Source organism: Hemitrygon akajei, chromosome 8 (assembly GCF_048418815.1).
Source record: "Hemitrygon akajei chromosome 8, sHemAka1.3, whole genome shotgun sequence".
Taxonomy (NCBI): Eukaryota; Metazoa; Chordata; class Chondrichthyes; order Myliobatiformes; family Dasyatidae; genus Hemitrygon; species Hemitrygon akajei.
In genome coordinates this window covers 140,981,907-141,003,653 of record NC_133131.1, presented here as the reverse complement: position 1 = coordinate 141,003,653, position 21,747 = coordinate 140,981,907, and the positions used below count along the sequence as shown (strand labels likewise).

Here is a 21,747-nt window from a genome sequence, read left to right as displayed (position 1 = left end):
CTCCATCTTAGAACTACTATTTGGCGGTTTATAAATAACTCACACCAATTTTTTTTCTGGCCTTCAGTTAGCTCACTCAACTGATTCCAATTCCACACAATTATCTGCCAAGACACCAATGCTCTGATCTCATCCTTAATAATAGGCTACACCACTCCTCAGTTTTAAAGGTCAAAATGAGCCATAAGGGCCACGTCACTAGAATGCAAATTTAAATGCAATTAATCTAAAATTACTGCAAAATGTAGTGGATACAACCCAGCCCATTATGGGTAAAGCCCTCTCCAGCATTGAGTATATCTAAACAGAGCACTGATTTCCTTCAGAGAAACAGCATCAAAGACCCCCATCACCTACACCATGCTCTCATCTCGCTATTGCCATCATCAGGAAGGTGCTACAGGAGCCTCAGGACCTACACCACCAGGTTCAGGAATAGCTATTACTCCTCAACATCAGACTCCTGAAGCAGGGGGTTAACTTCACTCACCCCATCACTGAACAGTTCACACAACTGCCCACAAGAAAACAAATCTCAGGGTTGTATATGGTGACAAAAACGTACTTGAATAATTAATTTACTTCGAACTTTTGAAAATAGGAGCCTGCACTTCATTTACTTGTCTTAGTATCAAAAGAATACTATGCAATCATAGTTCCCCTGGGGCATTTTAGCTGAGTGTAGAGCTCCAACTTTCGTCCCCGGTAGAAGACTTGCAGTTGACATTCACCTATTTTCCTAGCGATTTTTGCAGTTGTCGGTGAATAAAGAATTAACCACTGTTTATACTTCACCCTAATAATCCTCAAGCAAGTGCCAATTTGTTGAGGTTCTTAGAATACTGTGAAATTTGTGTTAGCAAATACAAAAATTGGAATTATGTGAAGAGACAACAGACTTAGCCTGACATCTTGTTACATCAAAAATAAAACATGAATACTTTGGTCAGAAACCTACTGATGTACAATTGGGTGGCTGCGGTTTTATTTTTAAATGACAACAAATCCAACTACAGCAATACTGAATATTGTTTCATTTGATTTCCTCAAAATCCATCAGACAAGGCAATATCCCAAAAGTTATGTAAATAATACTTGAATAGAACAATCATTTCAACTGTACAATCATCTGAAATATACATTTCAATTAATAGAGATTTGAAATTCGCTCTCTGAGCTCTGTATCATTATCAACTAGTCTAGTGGACCATAGTAATAGTTACCCATAATAATTTTGGGTCATTTAGTATTTGTGACCTGACAGCTATCCAAAATACCCTTTCTCAAAATACTTAATTCATAATACAAATCAACCCCTCTATCCTAAAGGCAGTGGATCTTCAGTACACTCAGACAACTGAATCTCAAGATAGCATATGGTATCACATACATACTTTCATAACAAATTTACTTTGAACAAATGTCCCTTTTCAACTCAATTCATTCAAAGCACCATGATACCAACCTTTAGGAAGCACAGCAAGTAGATTAGTGTCAATATTCTTTGTTTTCTTCGCAATATCTTTGTCTTCAGAAGAGAACTCCTTCTGGAAACTACAAAAAAAAATATTTTTTTGAAGTTCCAAAATGTAAAAGTAATACCAGAATCTATTTTGTTTAAAGTAATATCATCATTTAATACGTTTATGTGCAATCTTAAGACAACGAAAAATATGCTGTTTCTCCTCCCCACCCAATGGCTTCAGTTCAACTGCTTCCTGTTATTGAGCTAGCTTGTTAATCTTAGTAGTTGTAAAGTAATTGGCTTCCACATTTCTGGATAAAGGAGAAGTATATAATTCTTTCATTTAATTTTGCTACTACTATAAATACAAAATGTACAGTACTGGCAAACATCTTAGGCACTATGTATATGTATATATAGTTAGGGTGCCCAAGACTTTTGCACAGTACCGTTTTTGTCAATGTGGAGCAGAGAGTGAGTTTGTAAATCTGGTGGCGGAAAAAGGGTATTGAGAATAGCAAGGACGGAGCACCACAGGAGTGGGGTGGGACAGGTGGCAGAGAAGGAGTGTCGGGGCGAGGGATGATGTGTGTGCAGACACACCCAGCCCCAAGACACCCGGCAAAATCACTTGATTCCAAATAATTGGTTTATCAATCATTGCAGAATGCTTATCTGGTGCTTCCCTCTCCTTTCCCCTTTTCCCCAACCATGATTCCCCTCTCCCTGCCCCCTTCCCACTGTCAGCTCACAATAGAGACCCATATCAGAATCAGTCACATAAGTCACGATTTTTTTTGTGGTCATAGTACAGTGCAAACCCTAAAATTACTACAGGATCGTGCATACGTCTTAGGCAAAAGTCTAGCTATATATATGAATAAGACTTCTGCACAGCACTGTGAACACATTAATTTAATCATTTTAGGACAAGTTATTTTCCAAGTTGGTTAATAAAAATCAAAACTATTCATTTAAGACAAAAATGAAAACGTATTTTTTAGCTCACCGACTTAATCCATTCATTGAAACCTTCATCGCCAGTTATCACCTTCCCAAAGAATCAATTTAAGTTACTTTTAATAGGGTGGGCTAAAAAGATATAATCTATTCCATTCAATCACACCAACAATACAATAATTACACTGTACTATCTTCCTGTTCTACTTCAGTTATCAGATAGCCATTTTAACACTTCAAAACTTTGCAATGATACAAAAGATATTGCGCAACTCCAATCCTCTCCCTTCCCCGAGAGCAGCACAAGCTCTTGTAGCCTTCTGCAGCTTGATGATCTAATACTTGCAACCATCTTTGAATCCATTCCATTGCCTTTGCTGGGTGACCAAAACAGGAGCACGCTCCAATAGTGATCTCAATACTTTATAATGCCAGTATTCCTCAGAGCCCTCACACGAGAAATTAAATATTCTATTTACTTTTGCAATCGTAGTGAAGAGGAAACCTTAGTGTTGTATGGAGTTGATCAAATTCTTGGTTGAAAAGTTAAAATGCTTGGAAAACAATTCAGTTTGAGCAGAGAAATAGCCAAAACAAGTAACAGATGAAGTGAGAGTCCTTAAAAGTTTTGTGTCTTTGGAAAGTCTGAATCTGTTTGCTCCTGGAAGTTTCTTACCTTGTGGTGCAGCTGGCCACTTAATGTTGTGTTCCTAATGGATTTCTGAAATGCACATTGCCTATATAGTTCCCACAATGTAGAACAAGTGAGGAAAAAAAATATGGTGACCATCCACTTAAGGAGAGAACACAAGGAAGGCAATGCAGCAACAAACAAAATCATGATAATGGAATATAAAACTACCAAAAGTGAAATGAAGTGCAGGAATACAGTAATAGGATTGTGAATGGCAAAACGCTTGCACTTAAAACAGTATTGCAGAGAATGGATATTATGCAAAATAAATAAAAGTTCATCTTTGGTAAAAAGCAAGGAGTATAAATTAAGTTTGGAGATAGATTAGCGACATGAGAGGGATAATCTCATATTTACTTGATACCACACACTACTCAGTACATGAGTACAGGAATAGAAATCTTTTAGTAATGATACCAAACTAACAAAGTGATTAAAAAAAACAAACAGGAACAGCCCTTTTGACCTCCTGTTTCAGTTCCATCATTAAGAGCTTGGCTAATCTTTTATCTTGCTGCTATTTTCCTTCACCGACCACAAGTCCCTCGTTTCCCTACATATCCAAAATTCAATGGATCTTTCAGGGGCTTAACTTTATGAACTGGCAGAAATTTAGGGGGAAAATAGTTTGCATCCTTCAAGGGCTGAATCTGGTGCTTCTGCTTAATCTACTTCACACTATACAATGCTTAGAATGGTAAGGCACCCAGTAACTTAGGTCGTGCAAAAAATACAACTTCTCCAACGTTATCCATCTTCTGCAGAACACATCTAAATTAGGTCCTCCAAGAGGACTACAACCTTGTCGTTGGGTTTGGAGGCTTGCGTGCCTCAATGACCCAGGCAGCCATGTTGGCTGGAATCAAGGCTTTATGCACTGGCTTTTGGTAGGGTCACCCATGCCAAACAGTAGAAGCCAGACTAACAGTGGTCCAACGGTCCTGCAGGTTCAGGGGTTCAGCTCAGGGCTAACAATCCTGACAGGTAAAACAAAATTGTTATGGAAACAGCAACGAAGAATTTCTCTGCAACTGAGTGTGATGATATTCCTGAGTCTCCACATGGGACTTGCATGACTGGCAGTAGTGAAAACCGAGAGGAAGCTACTGACATGATGAAGGAAGCCTTGAACAGGGCCGGGGATGGAGGACCTTCACTGCTGCCCTAAATGCCAGCGGCGTAATGGGCAGTAATTATGTAAATTAGGTAACATTATTGCCTTCGTTAAGAACTCATCAGTAAGATACCCTCACCATCCAGGACATGCCTTCTTCTCATTACTGCCTTTAGGGAGGAGGTACAGGAGCCTGAAGGCCCACACTTTAGTGACAGCTTTTTCTACTCCACCATCTGGTTTCTGAACAGTCCGTGAACATTACCTCACTATTCCTCCTTTGCACTGTTTGTTTATTTTCCCCTTATTTTAAATGATAGTAATTTTTAAATTTGATAGTAACCAGATTGTAACTATAACAGTTTAAATTCAAAACTGGAAATTTCTGAGCCAGATCTGAAATAAGAGTAACCTATGGAAATATATGAGGGGTGATTGATAAGTTTGTGGCCTAAGGTAGGAGGAGATGAGTTATACAGCTCTCGTTACATGCACATGCAGCTCAACTCTGAGTGATTGTGCAGAAAGTTTGAAGTTAATAACTCATTTCCTTCAACCTTAGGCCACGAACTTATCAATCACCCCTGATGAGTTATTAACTTCAAACTATCTGCATAATCACTCAAAGAGTTGAACTGCATGTGCATGTAATGAGAGCTGTATAACTCATCTCCTTCTACCTTAGGCCACAATCTTATCAATCACCCATGCTGTGGACACTTTCTGGAGGTCCAAGACCCGTATGCTCCATGACTGCTGGACTAAGTGTATAAATGTAGGAAGGGACTATGCTGAAAAACAAAATGTGCTAGGTCTTCTAAGATTCACTCCTTCTACCTTTGGCCACGAACTTATCAATCATCCCTTGTATGTTTCATATCACCCTTGAAGACAGGTAAAAACAAAACTTGCCCAAATAAGTTAGGAAAGGAAAGTTGGCTGAGGAGATGCTCAGAGTATAGTCTGGACGCATACCAATCAGAATAAATAGTGTCATGATAAAAGCCGCAGTTCTCAGGTAAGTAGAAATATTTTTTAAGATCCTCAAAACAGCAATATGATTGTTTTGCAGAAGGATACAAGGTACAAGTAGACTTTCAGACTTTCAATGGTTAAAAAAAGGCAACAGATGCCATGCAGATCAATCAATGTCAAAATTCTAAGTTATAGCAACTTTCACATAGCAAGAGTGCAATCATTCCACCGGCTTCTGCCATTTGACATGAAAAAATTCAAAGAAAATTTTGTGACAAGTCGGTCCCATCAACTGCTGATGAGAGAAGACCTTGATTTAGAGGTCAGTGTCATTCAACAGCCACGTCCTCAGCAGCTCAACTTGAAGCAGATTCTGACCCGCCATGTCAGATGATTACATCAGCAGGCATGGAGGAATGCAAGTTCAGCTCATTGTCAGCGTCTGTGTTAGGGTTGCTACTTTTGGAACATTGCCTAATGGCAGAGGGCTTTGCTCGTTGTTTCAGTGCTCTGAGGATCAAGGCCCAGCAAAAATCTTTACACGCCAATCCCACTATCTCGAGGCATCCTCCTTCTAAATCGATGTGTCTTCTCAGTAAAATTTCCATGATGAAAGTTCGTGATTATCTAATGTTGCTTACACACAATCTTACTTGAAATTTGATCTTCGAAACAAATTGCTAGGATTCAGTGGTTGGAAAGGCATGTTTGTTATGGTTCTAGGCCAGGGGCTCCCAACATTTTTTATGTCATGGACCAATACCATAAGAAAGGAGTCCGTAAACCCTAGGTTGGGAACCCCTTGAACCAGGCAAATGTTTCTGCCAATGATTCACAATGTCTTGGCAAGTGGAACAGTCCATGCCTGCATGCAATAAGACTTGTCCACATTCAGGCATGAGTTAATGTTTGGCAAGTAAGCATTTATATCACAAAAATGCCAGGTAAATGCAACAAAGGGGCATCTCACCACCTATCCTTGATATTCAATGGCAATTCCATTTCCCAGTCTATTACCGTCAATAAGCATATTATTTACAGGAAAACTTGGAAGTGCATTATGGACTTCCTCCTCCAGAACTAAAAATACTAAATCTGAAAAGTTCTTAGTTGGCGTAGATATAAAATCTTGCATGTAAAGAAACCAGTAATCTGCCAATGGTCACTAAAAGCTCACCAAGGAGAAAATACAAAGGACTTTTGTACTGATTGAGTGTCCAATCTCTCTCTTAGTCCAGTTCTTTTGCAAAACCACTCTGCAAGTTCTCCCTTAACAAGACCAGAACATGATTTTATTCTGCACTCCTTAGAACTGTATGTGAAAGGATTGGGAACACCAATTCAAACATACCACTTTTCCCCACAAAATCCAAGCTTGACAAAATAGTTGAAGTCATCTTGTATCTGTGAGACCATAGGCCACGGAATGAATGCTTTCAGAACAGGAAAAAACAAATAATAGTACATGTGACGTGGATCAGATTCTGAAAATGAATAAATATTGTACCTTAGAATCCTTTTCTGAAATAGTATTCCTCTTCCAAGTCCAACAGGATGTTCTGCCACCAATTCTGAAACAAACAGAAAGGTGTCTATTGTTCTCCATAGAATGTGTCTAATCTCTCCATAGATGCTGCTGAGTTTCGCCAGCATTTTATGTACCTAATGCTCATCCTTAACTTGCTCTTTCACCACCCCTCCCTTTTTCCCCTCAAATACCAATATGCATATGTAAACTTTCAGTAAAGTCACGTAAATCTGAAGCCAACCTCGCATACAATCAAGAGACTCCACTAAAAATACTGGCCAATGACACTGACTTATGAGGAGGTTGCTGGTTAATTTTGATTTTCCTCAAAGATTCAAAACACATTTATCATCAAAGAATATATAAGTTATACACATTAAAATTTCTCTGCTCACAGGCAGCCACTACTACCCCCTTAACTCATTTCTGGCCCTTTTTGCATTTCTTTGTCAAATATTACATGATGGCCATTTTGTTTTACTGCAACGAATATCGTGGGCCATAAGGCTAGATCTTAATTTCACAAATTATTTCATTGTTATTCAAAATGAGTATTCCGTATAATTGAAGCAATGTCCACTAAAATTAGTGCAAAACCACCAAAAAGTAAAAGGTGTTCCCTTGAATAATGTACAAGTTACAAGTAATACCGACTTATAAAAATAGTAAGGAATTGTGAAAACTATTCTTTTTTTAAAAAAAAGAACTATACAAATAACAAACCTAAATGCAATGGTGTGATAGGAAAGCATCTATCAGAGATCCCCATCACCCAGGCCATGCTCTCTTCTCGCTGCTGCCATCAGGTAAAAGGTAAAAGAGCCTCAGGACTCTCACCAACAGGTTCAAGAACGGTTACTACCCCTCAACCATCAGGCTCTTGAATAAAAGGGGATAATCACATTCACTTGCACCATCATTGAGATGTTCCCAACGATCTCACTTTAAGGACTCTTTATTTCATTAGATAGATAGATAGATAGATAGATACTTTATTCATCCCCATGGGGAAATTCAACATTTTTTTCCAATGTCCCATACACTTGTTGTAGCAAAAACTCATTACATACAATACTTAACTCAGTAATAATATGATATGCATCTAAATCACTAACTCAAAAAGCATTAATAATAGCTTTAAAAAAGTTCTTAAGTCCTGGCAGTTGAATTGTAAAGCCTAATGGCATTGGGGAGTATTGACCTCTTCATCCTGTCTGAGGAGCATTGCATCGACAGTAACCTGTCGCTGAAACTGCTTCTCTGTCTCTGGATGGTGCTATGTAGAGGATGTTCAGGGTTTTCCATAATTGACCGTAGCCTACTCAGCGCCCTTCGCTCAGCTACCGATGTTAAACTCTCCAGTACTTTGCCCACGACAGAGCCCGCCTTCCTTACCAGCTTATTAAGACGTGAGGCGTCCTTCTTCTTAATGCTTCCTCCCCAACACGCCACCACAAAGAAGAGGGCGCTCTCAACAACTGACCTATAGAACATCTTCAGCATCTCACTGCAGACATTGAATGACGCCAACCTTCTAAGGAAGTACAGTCGACTCTGTGCCTTCCTGCACAAGGCATCTGTGTTGGCAGTCCAGTCTAGCTTCTCGTCTAACTGTACTCCCAGATACTTGTAGGTCTTAACCTGCTCCACACATTCTCCATTAATGATCACTGGCTCCATATGAGGCCAAGATCTCCTAAAGTCCACCACCATCTCCTTGGTCTTGGTGATATTGAGACGCAGGTAGTTTGAGTTGCACCATATCACAAAGTCCTGTATCAGTTTCCTATACTCCTCCTCCTGTCCATTCCTGACACACCCCACTATGGCCGTGTCATCAGCGAACTTCTGCACATGGCAGGACTCCGAGTTATATTGGAAGTCTGATGTGTACAGGGTGAACAGGACCGGAGAGAGTACGGTTCCCTGTGGCGCTCCTGTGCTGCTGACCACCGTGTCAGACCTACAGTCTCCCAACCGCACATACTGAGGTCTATCTGTCAAGTAGTCCACTATCCAATCCACCATGTGAGAGTCTACTCCCATCTCCGTTAGTTTGTGCTTTAAGATCTTGGGTTGGATGGTGTTAAAGGCACTAGAGAAGTCAAGGAATGTAATCCTCACAGCACAACTGACCCCATCTAGGTGAGAGAGTGATTTGTGCAGCAAATACGTGATAGCATCCTCCACTCCCACCTTCTCCTTATACGCAAACTGAAGCGGATTATCTCATGTTCTCATTATTTATATTTGAACAGTTTGTGGTCTTGTGCACACCAGATGACCTTTCATTGACCTTGTTGGTTACTATTCTATAGATTTGCTGAGCATCTCCACAGGAAAATGAATCTCAGGGTTGTATATGGTGACATATGTACTTCCCAGATATCTGTACTATACTATATCTGTACTATATCAGTACTAAAGCACACACACATCCCCCAATCTGTCTGAATAATATGAAATAAACTTTCCACGGTGATTATTATGCATTGTTAAAGATGGTATGGTTAAGTGTTTGGCCCAGTACTTGAGATATAAGATTGAGTCCCACCATGGATGCTGGGAAATTTAAATTCAAGATAATTAAATAGATCTGAAATTTAGAAACAAAACTCTCAATAACACTAAGAAACAAGCTGACTGTTGTAAAAACTTAACTGGTTCAGTGAAGGAAATTTCTATTTTTGGCCAATTTGCCTGTGTGACTAGAGTCTCAATAGCATGGTTGACCTTCCACTACCTCCACAATATAGGAGAAATCATAGGACAAATGCCAGAACTCCCAATGAAATCCCATCCTACAATCAATTAAGAAAAAGTGAATGCCATCTTGGGATGGGGATGCGGAGGTGGGGGCAGTTTTGGTGACCATGGTTTTCCTCATTTCTGCTTAATTATTCATGATAAATGGAATCATATTCCATTTATTTTGATGGATTAAATAGCACACTACACATTTGAAATGAATTTATTCCTTCAAAAACTTGTATTTATTTATGACATGATATGAGCTGATCCATCATTGCAAAAGAACCCAATTGTACTACTGGAAGACTACCAGGGTACTTCTCTTGATTCCAACTATTGGTATTTAGCTAATGGCGGACATCCCACCTCTCCCGCATTCCAGGAGTCTCCCGCATATTGACAACAGCTCCCTGATGCCCGCAAATTATATACAATATCCCGGAAATCAATTTTTTTGAGAGGGAGAGGGAGAGGAAGAGGAAGAGCGAGAGCGAGCATCCTGATTGGTCTCTCTTCGTGCTAAGTAGACCTATCAGTTTTCTCTGTGGGCGGGCCTTACAGTCAACCTCAAAAATAATGACAGTGTTGATTGCTGCACTGTTTGCAACAGTGACTTCTCTATTGCCCATGGTGGGTTAAAATGTAAAAGACACGTTGAGTTGAGTTTAACAGGTGTCATTCATTCATTAGCATAGCTAACGTTATTTAAACTAGCTGGCCAGCTGCTAAGGAGCTACTCTATTGATGTCCTACGCTAAAACTTAAAGTTGTAATAGAATTAAAAAAAGACTCCATGATAATATAAGTACATATTTTAATGTCATATTTTCTGCATATACACAACTTGGTTTACAGATTAGACAAAAATCACTAAACAAAGTATTATATACACTCTTGGAGGTCGACTGGGTTGGAGGGGTGGAATATGGGGTTGCTGGGGGCGGGGATGCTATCTCCCTGAAATGAGTTTTTGCAGGGTGGGATGTCTGTAATGGAGTGAGCATATTTAGCTGTCTAATTCCCCCATATTACACAGTTTTAGTCCCAAGTATACTTAATTCTGAAGCACCCGGACATCCACAAGATATATACTTTCTATCTTTCACTGTATTGAAAATATTATCTGATACTAAATATCTTCCTTAGAAACAGACAAGTGGTGATTTTGAGGTTTTGAAGTACTCATACCAGGTTTTACATTTAAAATTTACTTAATTTACTTAACAAACTAAGCACTTAAATTAGTTACAGGGATTTACCAAGTGCGGAATAGGCATTGTTATTGCCAATTAGCAACTTCAATTTTTTTTTAAACGGTAAATTAATGCCATGTCTGACTGCTGAGTTCTCTAAGTATTGACTGAGAGTGTCAATTTTGTGTATGTGGTCTTTCAAAAAGGAATGACAGAATTACATAAGAAAATTATTAGCAACATTTAAGCTTGGGACTAACTGAAGAATGGAAGTATTGATGCAAATTGGTTGATTTTTTTTAAAAGATTTGTTTAATACAAGATGGATGTTGCTGATAAGGCCAGCACGTATTGCCACCCTCCTTCTATTCTCCACTCTGGCCTCTAACCACTTCTCATCACCTTCCCTTGGTGCTGCTCATCCTTCCCTTTTTCTTATGGTCCACTCTCCTCTCCTATAAGATTCCTTCCTCTCCAGCCCCTTTACCTTCCCTGCCCACCTGGCTTCACCCATCACCTTCCCTCATCTTTTTATTCTGGCATCTTCCTATTTCCTTTCCAGTCCTGAAGAAGGGTCTTGACCTGAAACGTCAAAATTTTGTTCATTTCCATTGATGCTGCCTGACCCGCTGAGTTCCTCTAGCATTTTGTGCGTGTTGTTTTGTTATTGTTGGCCAAGAACTCCAACAGTGCAGTTGGATACAGTGCTCTGGCACCGATAGATCAGGAGGAATCCATTCACAGAGATGAGGAGGAATTGCTTTTCTCAGAGAGTGGTGAATCTGTGCAATTCTCTGCCCAATGAAGCACTGGAGGCTACATCAGTAAATATATTTAAGACAAGGTCGAATAGATTTTTGTATAGTAGGGGAATTAAGGGTTATGGGGAAAAGGCAGGTAGGTGGAGATGGTCAGATCAGCCATGATCTTATTGAATGGCAGAGCAGGCTCAACAGGCCAGATGGCTTACTCCTGCTCCTATTCCTTATGTTCTTATGCAGAGTGACAGTGAAGAAGAGTTGTCATCAGATGGATGACAATTTACACTCGCAACACTGAAGGACATTTTACTCAGAGGGGCCCTGTTGGTTCGCAAGAGGGTACTCCCGCAAATGTCCTTCACCTCTACTTTGATTCTTATTGCCATTTGTCTTATGAAAAGGCAAGTTACAGCAGCCAGTTAACCCACATGCGCTTGAATGAAGCTTCAGGATTGTAACATTCCCATTAGCTTGCTGACTTAGCCACTGCATGAAGCAGGAGTTGAAACACTGGGAAAAGATGCTGAAGAAACATGGATGACCTTGGGCACTGCATTTCATGGTCAATAAACTTTGGAAAATTATGTCCAGTATACCCAAGTCTTACATCATTAATATCCAAAAGGAGTACTGGTTTACACACCTGGAGGAAAACAAAATGCTGTAAACGCCCTCCAGTCTCAGAAGTAGCTACTCACTACTGTATTCTGTCTTCTGCTCTTTGTTGGCCAAAGGCTTGTCATCACCCAGCACAATTAACAGATTGGCTCAAGACATAGTCATATCCCATCCAGTCAGAAGCAGTGGAAGAGGACTGCAAAACTGAAAGGAGGAAGTAGCTCCAACAATAAGCCCATTCTCAACACTGCTAGAGCCTTGTCCAAGTGCAAAAGTTGAGTTAGAAACAAACTGGAGGAAAAGACTATATAAACAAGAAAGGCTTGCTTTCTTTTAAAATCAAACATTGTTTTAGCCTCAGATGGAGTATTGGGTTAAATTCCGGGCATCACAATTTACAAGAAGTGCTTGGCGTAGGTGTAGAAGAGTTTTAGGGCAATGGTACCAGGAGATTCAGTTATCTGCACAGATTCAGAATCCTGGGACTGTGCTCCTTTCAAACCTGACAGAGTTGTTCAAAATCACAAAGTTAAGCTATTAAGTCCCACCTAAGAGCAACTTTGTGTTTGAATCAGGAACTACCTAATTTCTTAATATCATTGTACAGCTTAATTACTGGCAAAACACCCATTCTACTATTGGATTGAATAGGTATGGCGTCCCATTCAAACAGCTTTGAATAATTATAGATATAATGTAATGTATATATTTTTCCTAATTCTCTTTTGCTGTCACTTTCTACAGCTCAATCACAACAGATTCTGTAGATGCTGGAAATCCAGAGTAACACACAGAAAGTGCTGGAGGAACTCAGCAGGTCAGGCAGTTTCTATGGAAAGGAATAAATAATGTTGACCCGAAACACCGGCTACCTATTCATTTCTATAGATGCTGCCTGACCTGCTGAGTTCATCCAATATTTTGTTTGTGTGTGCTACTTTCTAAATCTGATTTGATTTCAGACTCATTATTCCATTGTAGACTTCCTGAATGGAATCTGTAATGGTTATTTCAGAATCCTTCAAACTGATTAGTTAAAATGACGCTTTCAGTCGGGTCAAAGCACCCTTCCATTTTGCTCCCCACTAACACGACCTCAATCGTGTGGTAAATGAATGGACAACAGCAAGTTTAAGAAATAATGGGCAACACATACTAGATGTTGGAGGAACTCAGCAGGTCAGGCAGCATCTATGGAAATGAATAAACAGTCTACGTTTCAGGCCGAGACCCTTCATCAAGACTGGAGAAAGAAAAAAATGAAAAGTCAGACTAAGAAGGTTGGGGGGGGTGAGGGGAGGATAAGATATAAAATGGTAGGCAATAGGTGAAACCGGGAGAGGGGGAGGAGAGTTGATTGATCCGATAAGAGAGGGTGGAAGATCATAGAAGAAATGGAAGGAGGAGGAGCAGCAGAGGGAGGTGATGGGCAGGTAAGGAGATAGGAAAGAGGGAAATGGGAATGGTGAATGGTAAAGGAGAGGGGTGGGGGGGGGGCAAATACCGCAAGTTTGACAAATCAATGTTCATGCCATCAGGTTGGATGCTACACAGATAGAATACAAGGTATTGCTCCTCCAACCCGAATGTAGCCTCATCACGGCATTACAGAAGGCCATGAACTGACATGCTGGAATGGGAATGAGACGTAGAATTGAAGTGGGTGCTCACCGGGAGATCCCGCTTTTTCTGGGGGGCAGAGCGGCAAAGCGGACTCCCAGTCTACACCGGGTCTCACTGGTATAGAGGAGGCCACACTGGGAACACCAGATACAGCAGATGACCCCAACAGACTCACAGGTAGAGTGTCGCCTCACCTGGAAGGACTGTTTGGGGCAATGATGGGAACATCTGTTGCAGCTTTCAGAAAATTCTGATTTATCAAGTCAGAAGAGCAGTTTAAAAAAAATCAGTATCTCAATAGCTTCACCAGAACACGGTTACCATGTACAATGAATTAACAATGCCATCCAAAATACAATATATTGTACATATTCATTTGTGATTCTTTATTCGCCAATTTAAAAGTTCAACTTGAAGATCGCCTCAGTTTGCCACATTCCTAATTTTCAACTCTATCTTTCCTACCCATGTCTAACATCATTGTGCAAATTTAACATGCAGTGGATCCAAGGAAAAGAGCTCATTGCACTGAATACAAAACAACTGCCAATCAGCAATATGTGGTTTTCATCTACGTTAACTTTGAGATATTAGGAGGCAAGGAGTTTTACACCTACAAAGAAAAAGAACTGTAAATCTAGTTTTGTGAACTGGGTCAGTACAGCTAAAAAACATGCATTCACACATACACAAATAATCAGTCTATCAATCATAGACACACCCACAACCATTTACAAATGCTGAGATACGGATTTCAAAAAAATCTGATTTGCATGTGCATGTAGTTTTTTGTTGTGTTTTATACAACTAAATGTATTGTATTTACAGTTTTTTTTAAAAAACTCTCTTTAGAATGAGCTGGATTTGTGTAAAATCCAAGTGATGTGAACATTATTTAATCTGATTCAACCCTTTCACAATACTTACAATAAAGATGCACTTATTCCCCTCCCCCATTTCTACGAAAGCAGACGGCAACACAGCAATCCTTTAATACGACAAATGGATCTAGAAGCTCAGAATTAAACATTTGGGACAGAATTGGATAAACTGTGTAATCTAATTGGTGATAAAAGTGCACCTATTAAGATTTAAGTCATTACATATCTATTGTTTCCCATTGCCCTTGAAAGCAGAGGGAAGGGGAAGGAGAGAAAAATAAAATAAGAGACAGTATAGAGAAGGAGTACTTTAACGATAACTGCTCTGAAGCATATTTTTGGTACTTACCTTGGCCACGGCATGTTACTGTTCGGGCATAACCAGCAATCCACGGATTTCTGAACATGACTGCAGAAGTCGAAGGCTTCAAGTGACAAGTAACAGCTAATTCTACCCCAGACACAAAGCTAGGCCTGTCTACACAGCAATGTGTGGAGAGTTTTGCATAGAACAGGACTGAAGCTGTCAAACCGGCAGTGGCTGCAGGAATAGGCTTGGCAATAGGTTGCAGTTTAAAGCAGCTCAAGCTACTAATCAGATTACAGACAGAAATTAGGGTGCAATGAAATTCTGAACCAGTTTGGATGACAGATCGAGAGATTATAATGAAGTACTACAAATCTGTGACCAAATCACAACACGTTACTGTGAGGCAGAAAAAAAAGAAATCGATATTGCAGCTTCCTAATACTGGGAAACCAATCAGCTCTTAACAGAGACGAAATTCTTCTCATCTCCATCTAATCACAAACTGCGAGGAATGCACAACTAGAACACAGTATCAGCTCAAAAATCAACCCATGTACTGGTTACTGTAACTTATCATGAACGGGACTTCTCTTGTGGCAGACATACAGAAAGTAAGAGGCCTTCTGGTGAGGAAGGTGCCAAACTAATTTTAATTTCAAACAGAAGCAGTGCTCCCTGAGGTTGCTTGTAAAGTCCCACAAAAACTCTACGAAGTCCTACAAGAGCAAACAGTATCATATTAACAGAAGAGATGCTGGAAATCTAGAGCAACACACACACAGACACACAATGCTGGAGAAACTCAGCAAGTCAGGTAGCATCTGTGGAGTGGCACGGTAGCGTAGTGGTCAGCACACTTTACAATACCAGCAACTCACGTTCAATTCCCGACACCACCTGTAAGGAGGTTGTATGTTCTCCCTGTGACTCCAGGTGCCCGGTTTCCTCCCACAGTCCAAAGACAGTGTAGGTTAAGTGGGTTTAGTAGGTTAATTGGTCATTGTGAATTGTCCTGTGATTAGGCTAGGATGTAATCAGGGCGGCAATGGCTGTAGGCCCATTAAGGGCCTATTCCATATTGCAGCTCAATAATTGGGACGGCCAGTGGCATCAGCACTGGACTTCGAGGCCAATGGTCCTGTGTTCGAATCCGGTCGGGTCCCAAGCTGGGCAGCATCAGTATCTGCGTGGAAGAAAGGCCTGGCAATCTACTTCTGTATCTTGCCACAAAAACTCAATGGACATCTAACTACACTATCCATAGGGTCACCATGAGTCGACAATGACTCGACAGCACTCAACAACCTCAATAAATAAATAAATACGCAGTTGATGTTTCAGACCAAGACATTTCACGACATCAAGTTTTATAACTAAAGTGAAATTCTTTGCAATTTAAATTTGCAATGCTATAAATGGCATTGTAGAATGATTTTCATTGTATAACTGTAACGGTCCAAGATGAATGCACCCCTTGAACTTCTTAGGGACCTAGAGATGGATCTTAATTGCAGCTCTGCTGATGGTGCCCACACTCAGGGAACATTTAAAAATTAAAAATTCCTGTGTCACGTTCAAGAAACAGCACACAAAGAGGACATGTTTTCTCACTGTGGCTTATTGCACAAACCATTAAAACACTCTTAAGACACCTCGCCCAAACAGTGTATTTCTTAGGCAGTGGTTCTGTGTCAACAACTGGCCAATCATCTGTCATTTCACTCGTGGTACTGTGTGAGACAGAGCAGCATTATGCTGCAGACTAACATCACTTCATTTACATAGACAATGAAGCTTCATAGAGCTTCACAGCTAATTTTTAAACACTTTCCTAATCTAAAACTGAATATCAATGTACAAAAAATCCTAATAAATAACAGAAAAAGTGACAAAGAATTCAGCAAACAGGGCATAAAAGGGGTGCAGGTTACAGATAGTATCTTAATAACTGATCTTAATAGTTATTTGAACACTCCAGATTTATGGTACACGCGCACACACTAAATTCTCACCATCCAGAACAAGCCCTCTTCTCATTACTACCATCAGGGAGAAGGTGAGGTAGCCTGAAGCCACACACTCAGTGCTTTAGGGAGGGCTGCCTCCTCCCTCTCTACCACCAGTATGCTGAAAAAGTTCATTAGCACTACCTCACTACTTTGCTCCCTTTTCACACTATCTTTATGTTTCTTATTTTAACCAATAGTAATGTTTTGTCTATTACGTTGTACTGCTGCTGTAAAACAAGAAATTTTATGACATATGTCAGTGATAATAAACCCGATTCTGAAACTGCACCAAGCAGTTAGGTAAATAAGGAATTTTATCATTCTCCCCCCCAAGAGGAAAATTATTGGGCCACATCTCAAGAGTCTGTCCAGTTATAGGCTGATATTCAAGCAACTACAATCCTGAACAGCACGTCCCCAGCCTCCACACCAAGTTGCTTAGCCTAATAAGGTAACAGACACATTGACTGGTTGGCTTGTGGGCTACACAATGTTTTCCTCAGCTGCCTCACAGCACACTTCTACCAGATGATCCACCTTTTAAAAGTTACGTAATTAGTTCTTTTCAACAATTGTTAAAGCTCACAAGAAAAAATCATGCTTAAAGGTCTGATTTTAAATTAATATAAATCCAACAGAGAGGCTTTGCAAAAGTTTTAAGGCTGTGATATGTCTGGCAGCAGCTGGCAGGAATTATTAACCATACTTCTGACTTGGGCTACATTTGTGAAGCTTGAATTTTTCCCCACTGACAACAGATTAGAACATGATACTTACAACAAACTTATGATCGTGTTAATGAGGTAAGATGCAATATTAAGTACATCATGCCCTCATAGTAAATTCAATTTCAGTGCCTCAAAGGGATAATGCCAAACAAGTCATTCCAACTCACTCACATGTCTCGTTAAGGCCAGTCAGCAACAGGAAAGGATCAAATGATCACATAACCTGAAGCAGTGAGCAGCTAGACAGACAAAGAGGCAAAATGCTTGCCTAGTCATTAATTTTCAGATATCACCCAGAATTGGAAAACAATAAAACATCCATTTCATTATGGAGCTTCCAAATGTAACATTCCGCTTTGTAGCAAATAATTCACTATTCACTTAAGATAAATTAACATTGCATCGTATTTTATGAGCGCGATCATAAGATTGCTCTAAGTGTCTTGTTCTATTAAAGGAAAAAGTTAAACATAGCAAAATGTAGCCCAGGTATAAAAAAGAATTTCATATTTCACAGTTCTTTGTTACTTTTACATGAATGTCATTATAAAGAGGATTTGAGACTACAAATCCTTGCTGTTCCTCTCCACGCCTTGAGGTGCATTACCGGCAACCTTGCTGCTTCGTTAACATGTCTGTTTTTTACGAGGCCGAGTCGCTAGCTCAATACTCAGCACAGCACGGACGGAAAGCATGCAAGGAGCTGGCTGGATTCGAACCCAGGACCACTCGCCTCGAAGTCCTGTGTGGATGCCACTATACCACTGCCCAGAGACTACAAGTGTAAACACCTTACTACAATCATCCAGGGCCCCGGTGAAACTGTAACTGAAATGCTGTATGCCAATCCAGTTTTGTTATTTGCCAAAGGGGAAATGCAATGAAGTATCTCCAAGATTGGGATGGATGGTGATAGGTCCTTTTGGGAGAGATTAGGTAATCTAGGACTATATAGATAAAATGTGACCTCACGGCAGTGTACTAAGTTCTGAAAGTGCTTCAATGTGTAGACCAGCAGCAGTGTTTCTCTTGGCCATGGTGTCTAGAATCAGGGTTCATAATAAAAGGTATATTATTCAGGCACCACCAGGCAGATGGGGCTCTTCAGCTGTGGTTGGTAGCTCATCTAGGAGCAGGAAAACTCTCCTTTAAAACCTTTGCTGCTTTGCAACTGTCCCAGAGACTAGGCGCTGGAGTTCTTAAGGAAGACTGCATCGGTCTCTGCCGTTCCTATGGATTCATCAGCTGTGTGGAGAGGGAGCCTGCTGCACAGGCAACAGCTTGCTCCCCATATCGTACTGCAATGGCGTGCGTATCTAACAACGCAGACAGCTAGGACACAACTTCCATAGTCGACCCTGGCCTTGTTTCACTCAGGCACCTCCCTGTTCCGTTTCATTTGCTACCTACCTTCCCTCTCCATACTCTGTCCTGATCCGAAACACTGACTATTCCTTTTACCTCCACAGAGGCTGCTCGACCCACACAAGTTCCTCCAGCAGTTCTTCCTCCCCAACCGCCCAGCCCCAAGTCTGGATGTGGAGAAAAGTCTAAACAATGGAATGACTTACGACAACAAAATCTGACCCATGTGTTTCAGCCCACAACTCATATGTGAAGGTTTCCAAGATAGTAAAATTGTTTAATGTCATTTCCGGTACACAAATGTAAAGGAGAATGAAGTAATTGCTACACCTGATCTGATGTAGGGCACAAAAAGAAGTTTAGGAACACAATAATAATTTTTAAAAAATACAAAAACTTGTATGCATAGATTGATGGTTATGTCCATAATGTGACGCTGGGCACAGGGGAGTCTGTACATAAGGTGACTGACAAGAAATGATAAAGTAGTGGCGCTTGATGGTGTGGAGGGGTGGGTTAGTGGGTGTAAGTGTTGATCAGCCTTACTGCTTGGGGAAAGTAACTGTTTCTAAGTCTGGTAGTTCTCTCATGGATGCTATGTGGCTTCCTCCCTGATGGGAGTGCGACAAACAGTCCATGAACGGGGTGGGATGGATCCTTTATGATATTACTGGCTCTTTTCCAGCACCTTTCTATATAGATGCCGTTGACTGGTGCCGGTGATGCTTTGGCAGTTTTGACAACCTGATGTCTGCCGCAGTGCAATCTCTGTACCATGCAGTGATGCAATTTGTTAGATGCTCTTCTACTCCGTAGCGTGGAATGACGTGAGTATTGATGTACATAGTCCAGCTTGCTTCAGCCTCCTCAAAGCAGAGGCACTGGTGAGCTTTCCTGATTGTATACGATGTGTTCTGGGACCATGAGAGGTTGTGCAAGATATGCATTTTGTTCCATGGAAGTAGAGAGTAAAATCATGGAGCAATGCAGCATGGAAATAGTTCTTCTGGCCCAACCTGTCTTTGCTGACTCAGATGCCCATCTGAGCTAGTCACACTCAATCATGTTTGACCAATTTCTCTGTAAACCAGGGGTTCCCAACCTTTTTTATGCCATGGACCAATACCATTAAGCAAGGGGTCTACAGACCCCAGGTTGGGAACTCCTGCTCTAAACAGAAACAACTTGCCACGCAGCATAACAGAGGGATAGGAACAATTATAGTCTTTTCAGTGGACAAAAACTGTAGAATTACTTTTAACAAAATCTGTGATATTGTACACTACAACAGCATCAAGATTCTACACTTGACAATTAGGATCAAAGGCAACTACTCTCTCTTGAAGATCAGGTCATTCAGATTGACTACTTTAAACAAATCACATTTTACACCGTTATTCATTTTGAAGTCGTACACTGTTTTCTGCAAGTAATAACCTTGTACTGGAGAAAGAATTCAAACCAACTGCACACAAGCAGCTGTGCAATCCTTCTTGAGACTTCAAGTCAACCTGATCTTTCCTGCCCCTCAGATCTACCATTCTACAGCTGACAGCTGGAAATCAAAGCCTTTTCATCACAATCTGAAAACACAGCCTGGCAAACGTTATAAATATTTCAGAGAATGACGTTAAGTCTGACCATTAAGTAATTTTGCATCAGTTAGTATACAGGCAGACATAAATTTCAAAGCTGCTCTTGATGACTGGTGCTAATTAATACAAGTTCAGACAGAAATTGGGCAGTGGGCTTCACATGGCCAATAACATAGACCATGAGTGTTTATTAGCATGAAGAAGTGGAATAAACACAGGAAAAACAAAAAAATAAATACCCCCATCTTCTCCACAATGTAACTATTCAAGAATCTGAATAGTGCTGCCAGATCTTATTTGTATTTAAGCAGTGGGGAATAAATGATGAAAATGTGCAATATTGTATTTCTAGCTACAGATATTTCATATGCAATATTTAATGCTCAGTATTTAATCTGAAAATTCAGAGGAAGCGTGGTAAAGAAGTATTGTGATTATAGAATATTGCCAAACATACAACAGTAGTACGTATCAGAAGGCAACGTTTTGGTGCACAGCTTGAAAAGACAGAGCTGTCGTACAATCCAAATGGCTTCTTTGCGCCATTCAGCATGAAACCCGTCACCCTGCTTGGCCTACCCAACATGAAACTCCAAAGTCAAACGATATTAACTGTTAATAGCCACCCAATGACCCCGACTCAGAAGCTATATGAGGTTACAGAAGGCCCACACTGCCCCACACACAAAATGTGGCCTTCTAATGAAACCCACATCCTGAGGAAAAAATTCAGTAAAAGCACTGAACGATCATCCTTCAAAGCGCAGCATGATTGTGGAGAGTCGGAAGCGGAAAAGAGTTTGATAAAAGTTTACGAAATTATGAGAGACATAGACATATTAGATAGCCAGAATCTTTCTCCCCGGGGTAGGAATGTCAAATACCAGAGGAAAGGCATTGAAAATGAGAAGGGGAAAGTTTAAAGGGGATATTCGGTGCCTGGAAGTGGCTGCTGGAGGTAGCAGTGGAAGCAGACATGATAGTGGTATTGCAAGCAGCTGGCATTTACTGTCAATTCTTTCTCATCCCAAAAAGCCAGTCCATTATTCGTCCCTTTTAGTCTGTTCAATATAACAAATTAACAGGCTGCAGAACTTCCAGGAGTAGAAAGTCTTTGGTAATGAAGAGGGATTTTTATTTTCCTGATCTGGTTGAAGCCAATTTAGTAGACTTCCAA

General features: G+C 40.4%; 1 protein-coding gene across 12 annotated transcripts in view; it reads right to left on the bottom strand.

The window, feature by feature from the left end:
* svila (supervillin a) overlaps positions 1–21,747 on the bottom strand; it is a 261,547-nt gene that overhangs the window by 134,422 nt on the left and 105,378 nt on the right. For 3 of the 12 annotated variants that reach the window (XM_073054760.1, XM_073054761.1, XM_073054762.1), the window contains exons 1-3: positions 14,913–15,055; positions 6,716–6,779; positions 1,466–1,554 (exon numbers count right to left, since the gene is read on the bottom strand). In XM_073054760.1, coding sequence (XP_072910861.1) covers positions 1,466–1,554; positions 6,716–6,779; positions 14,913–14,970 — 211 coding nt within the window. In that variant the 5' untranslated portion in view covers positions 14,971–15,055. Of the gene's footprint in view, positions 1–1,465; positions 1,555–6,715; positions 6,780–14,912; positions 15,056–21,747 lie in introns of those variants that run through there. The other 9 variants (XM_073054763.1, XM_073054764.1, XM_073054772.1 and 6 more) reach the window with 3 other exon arrangements.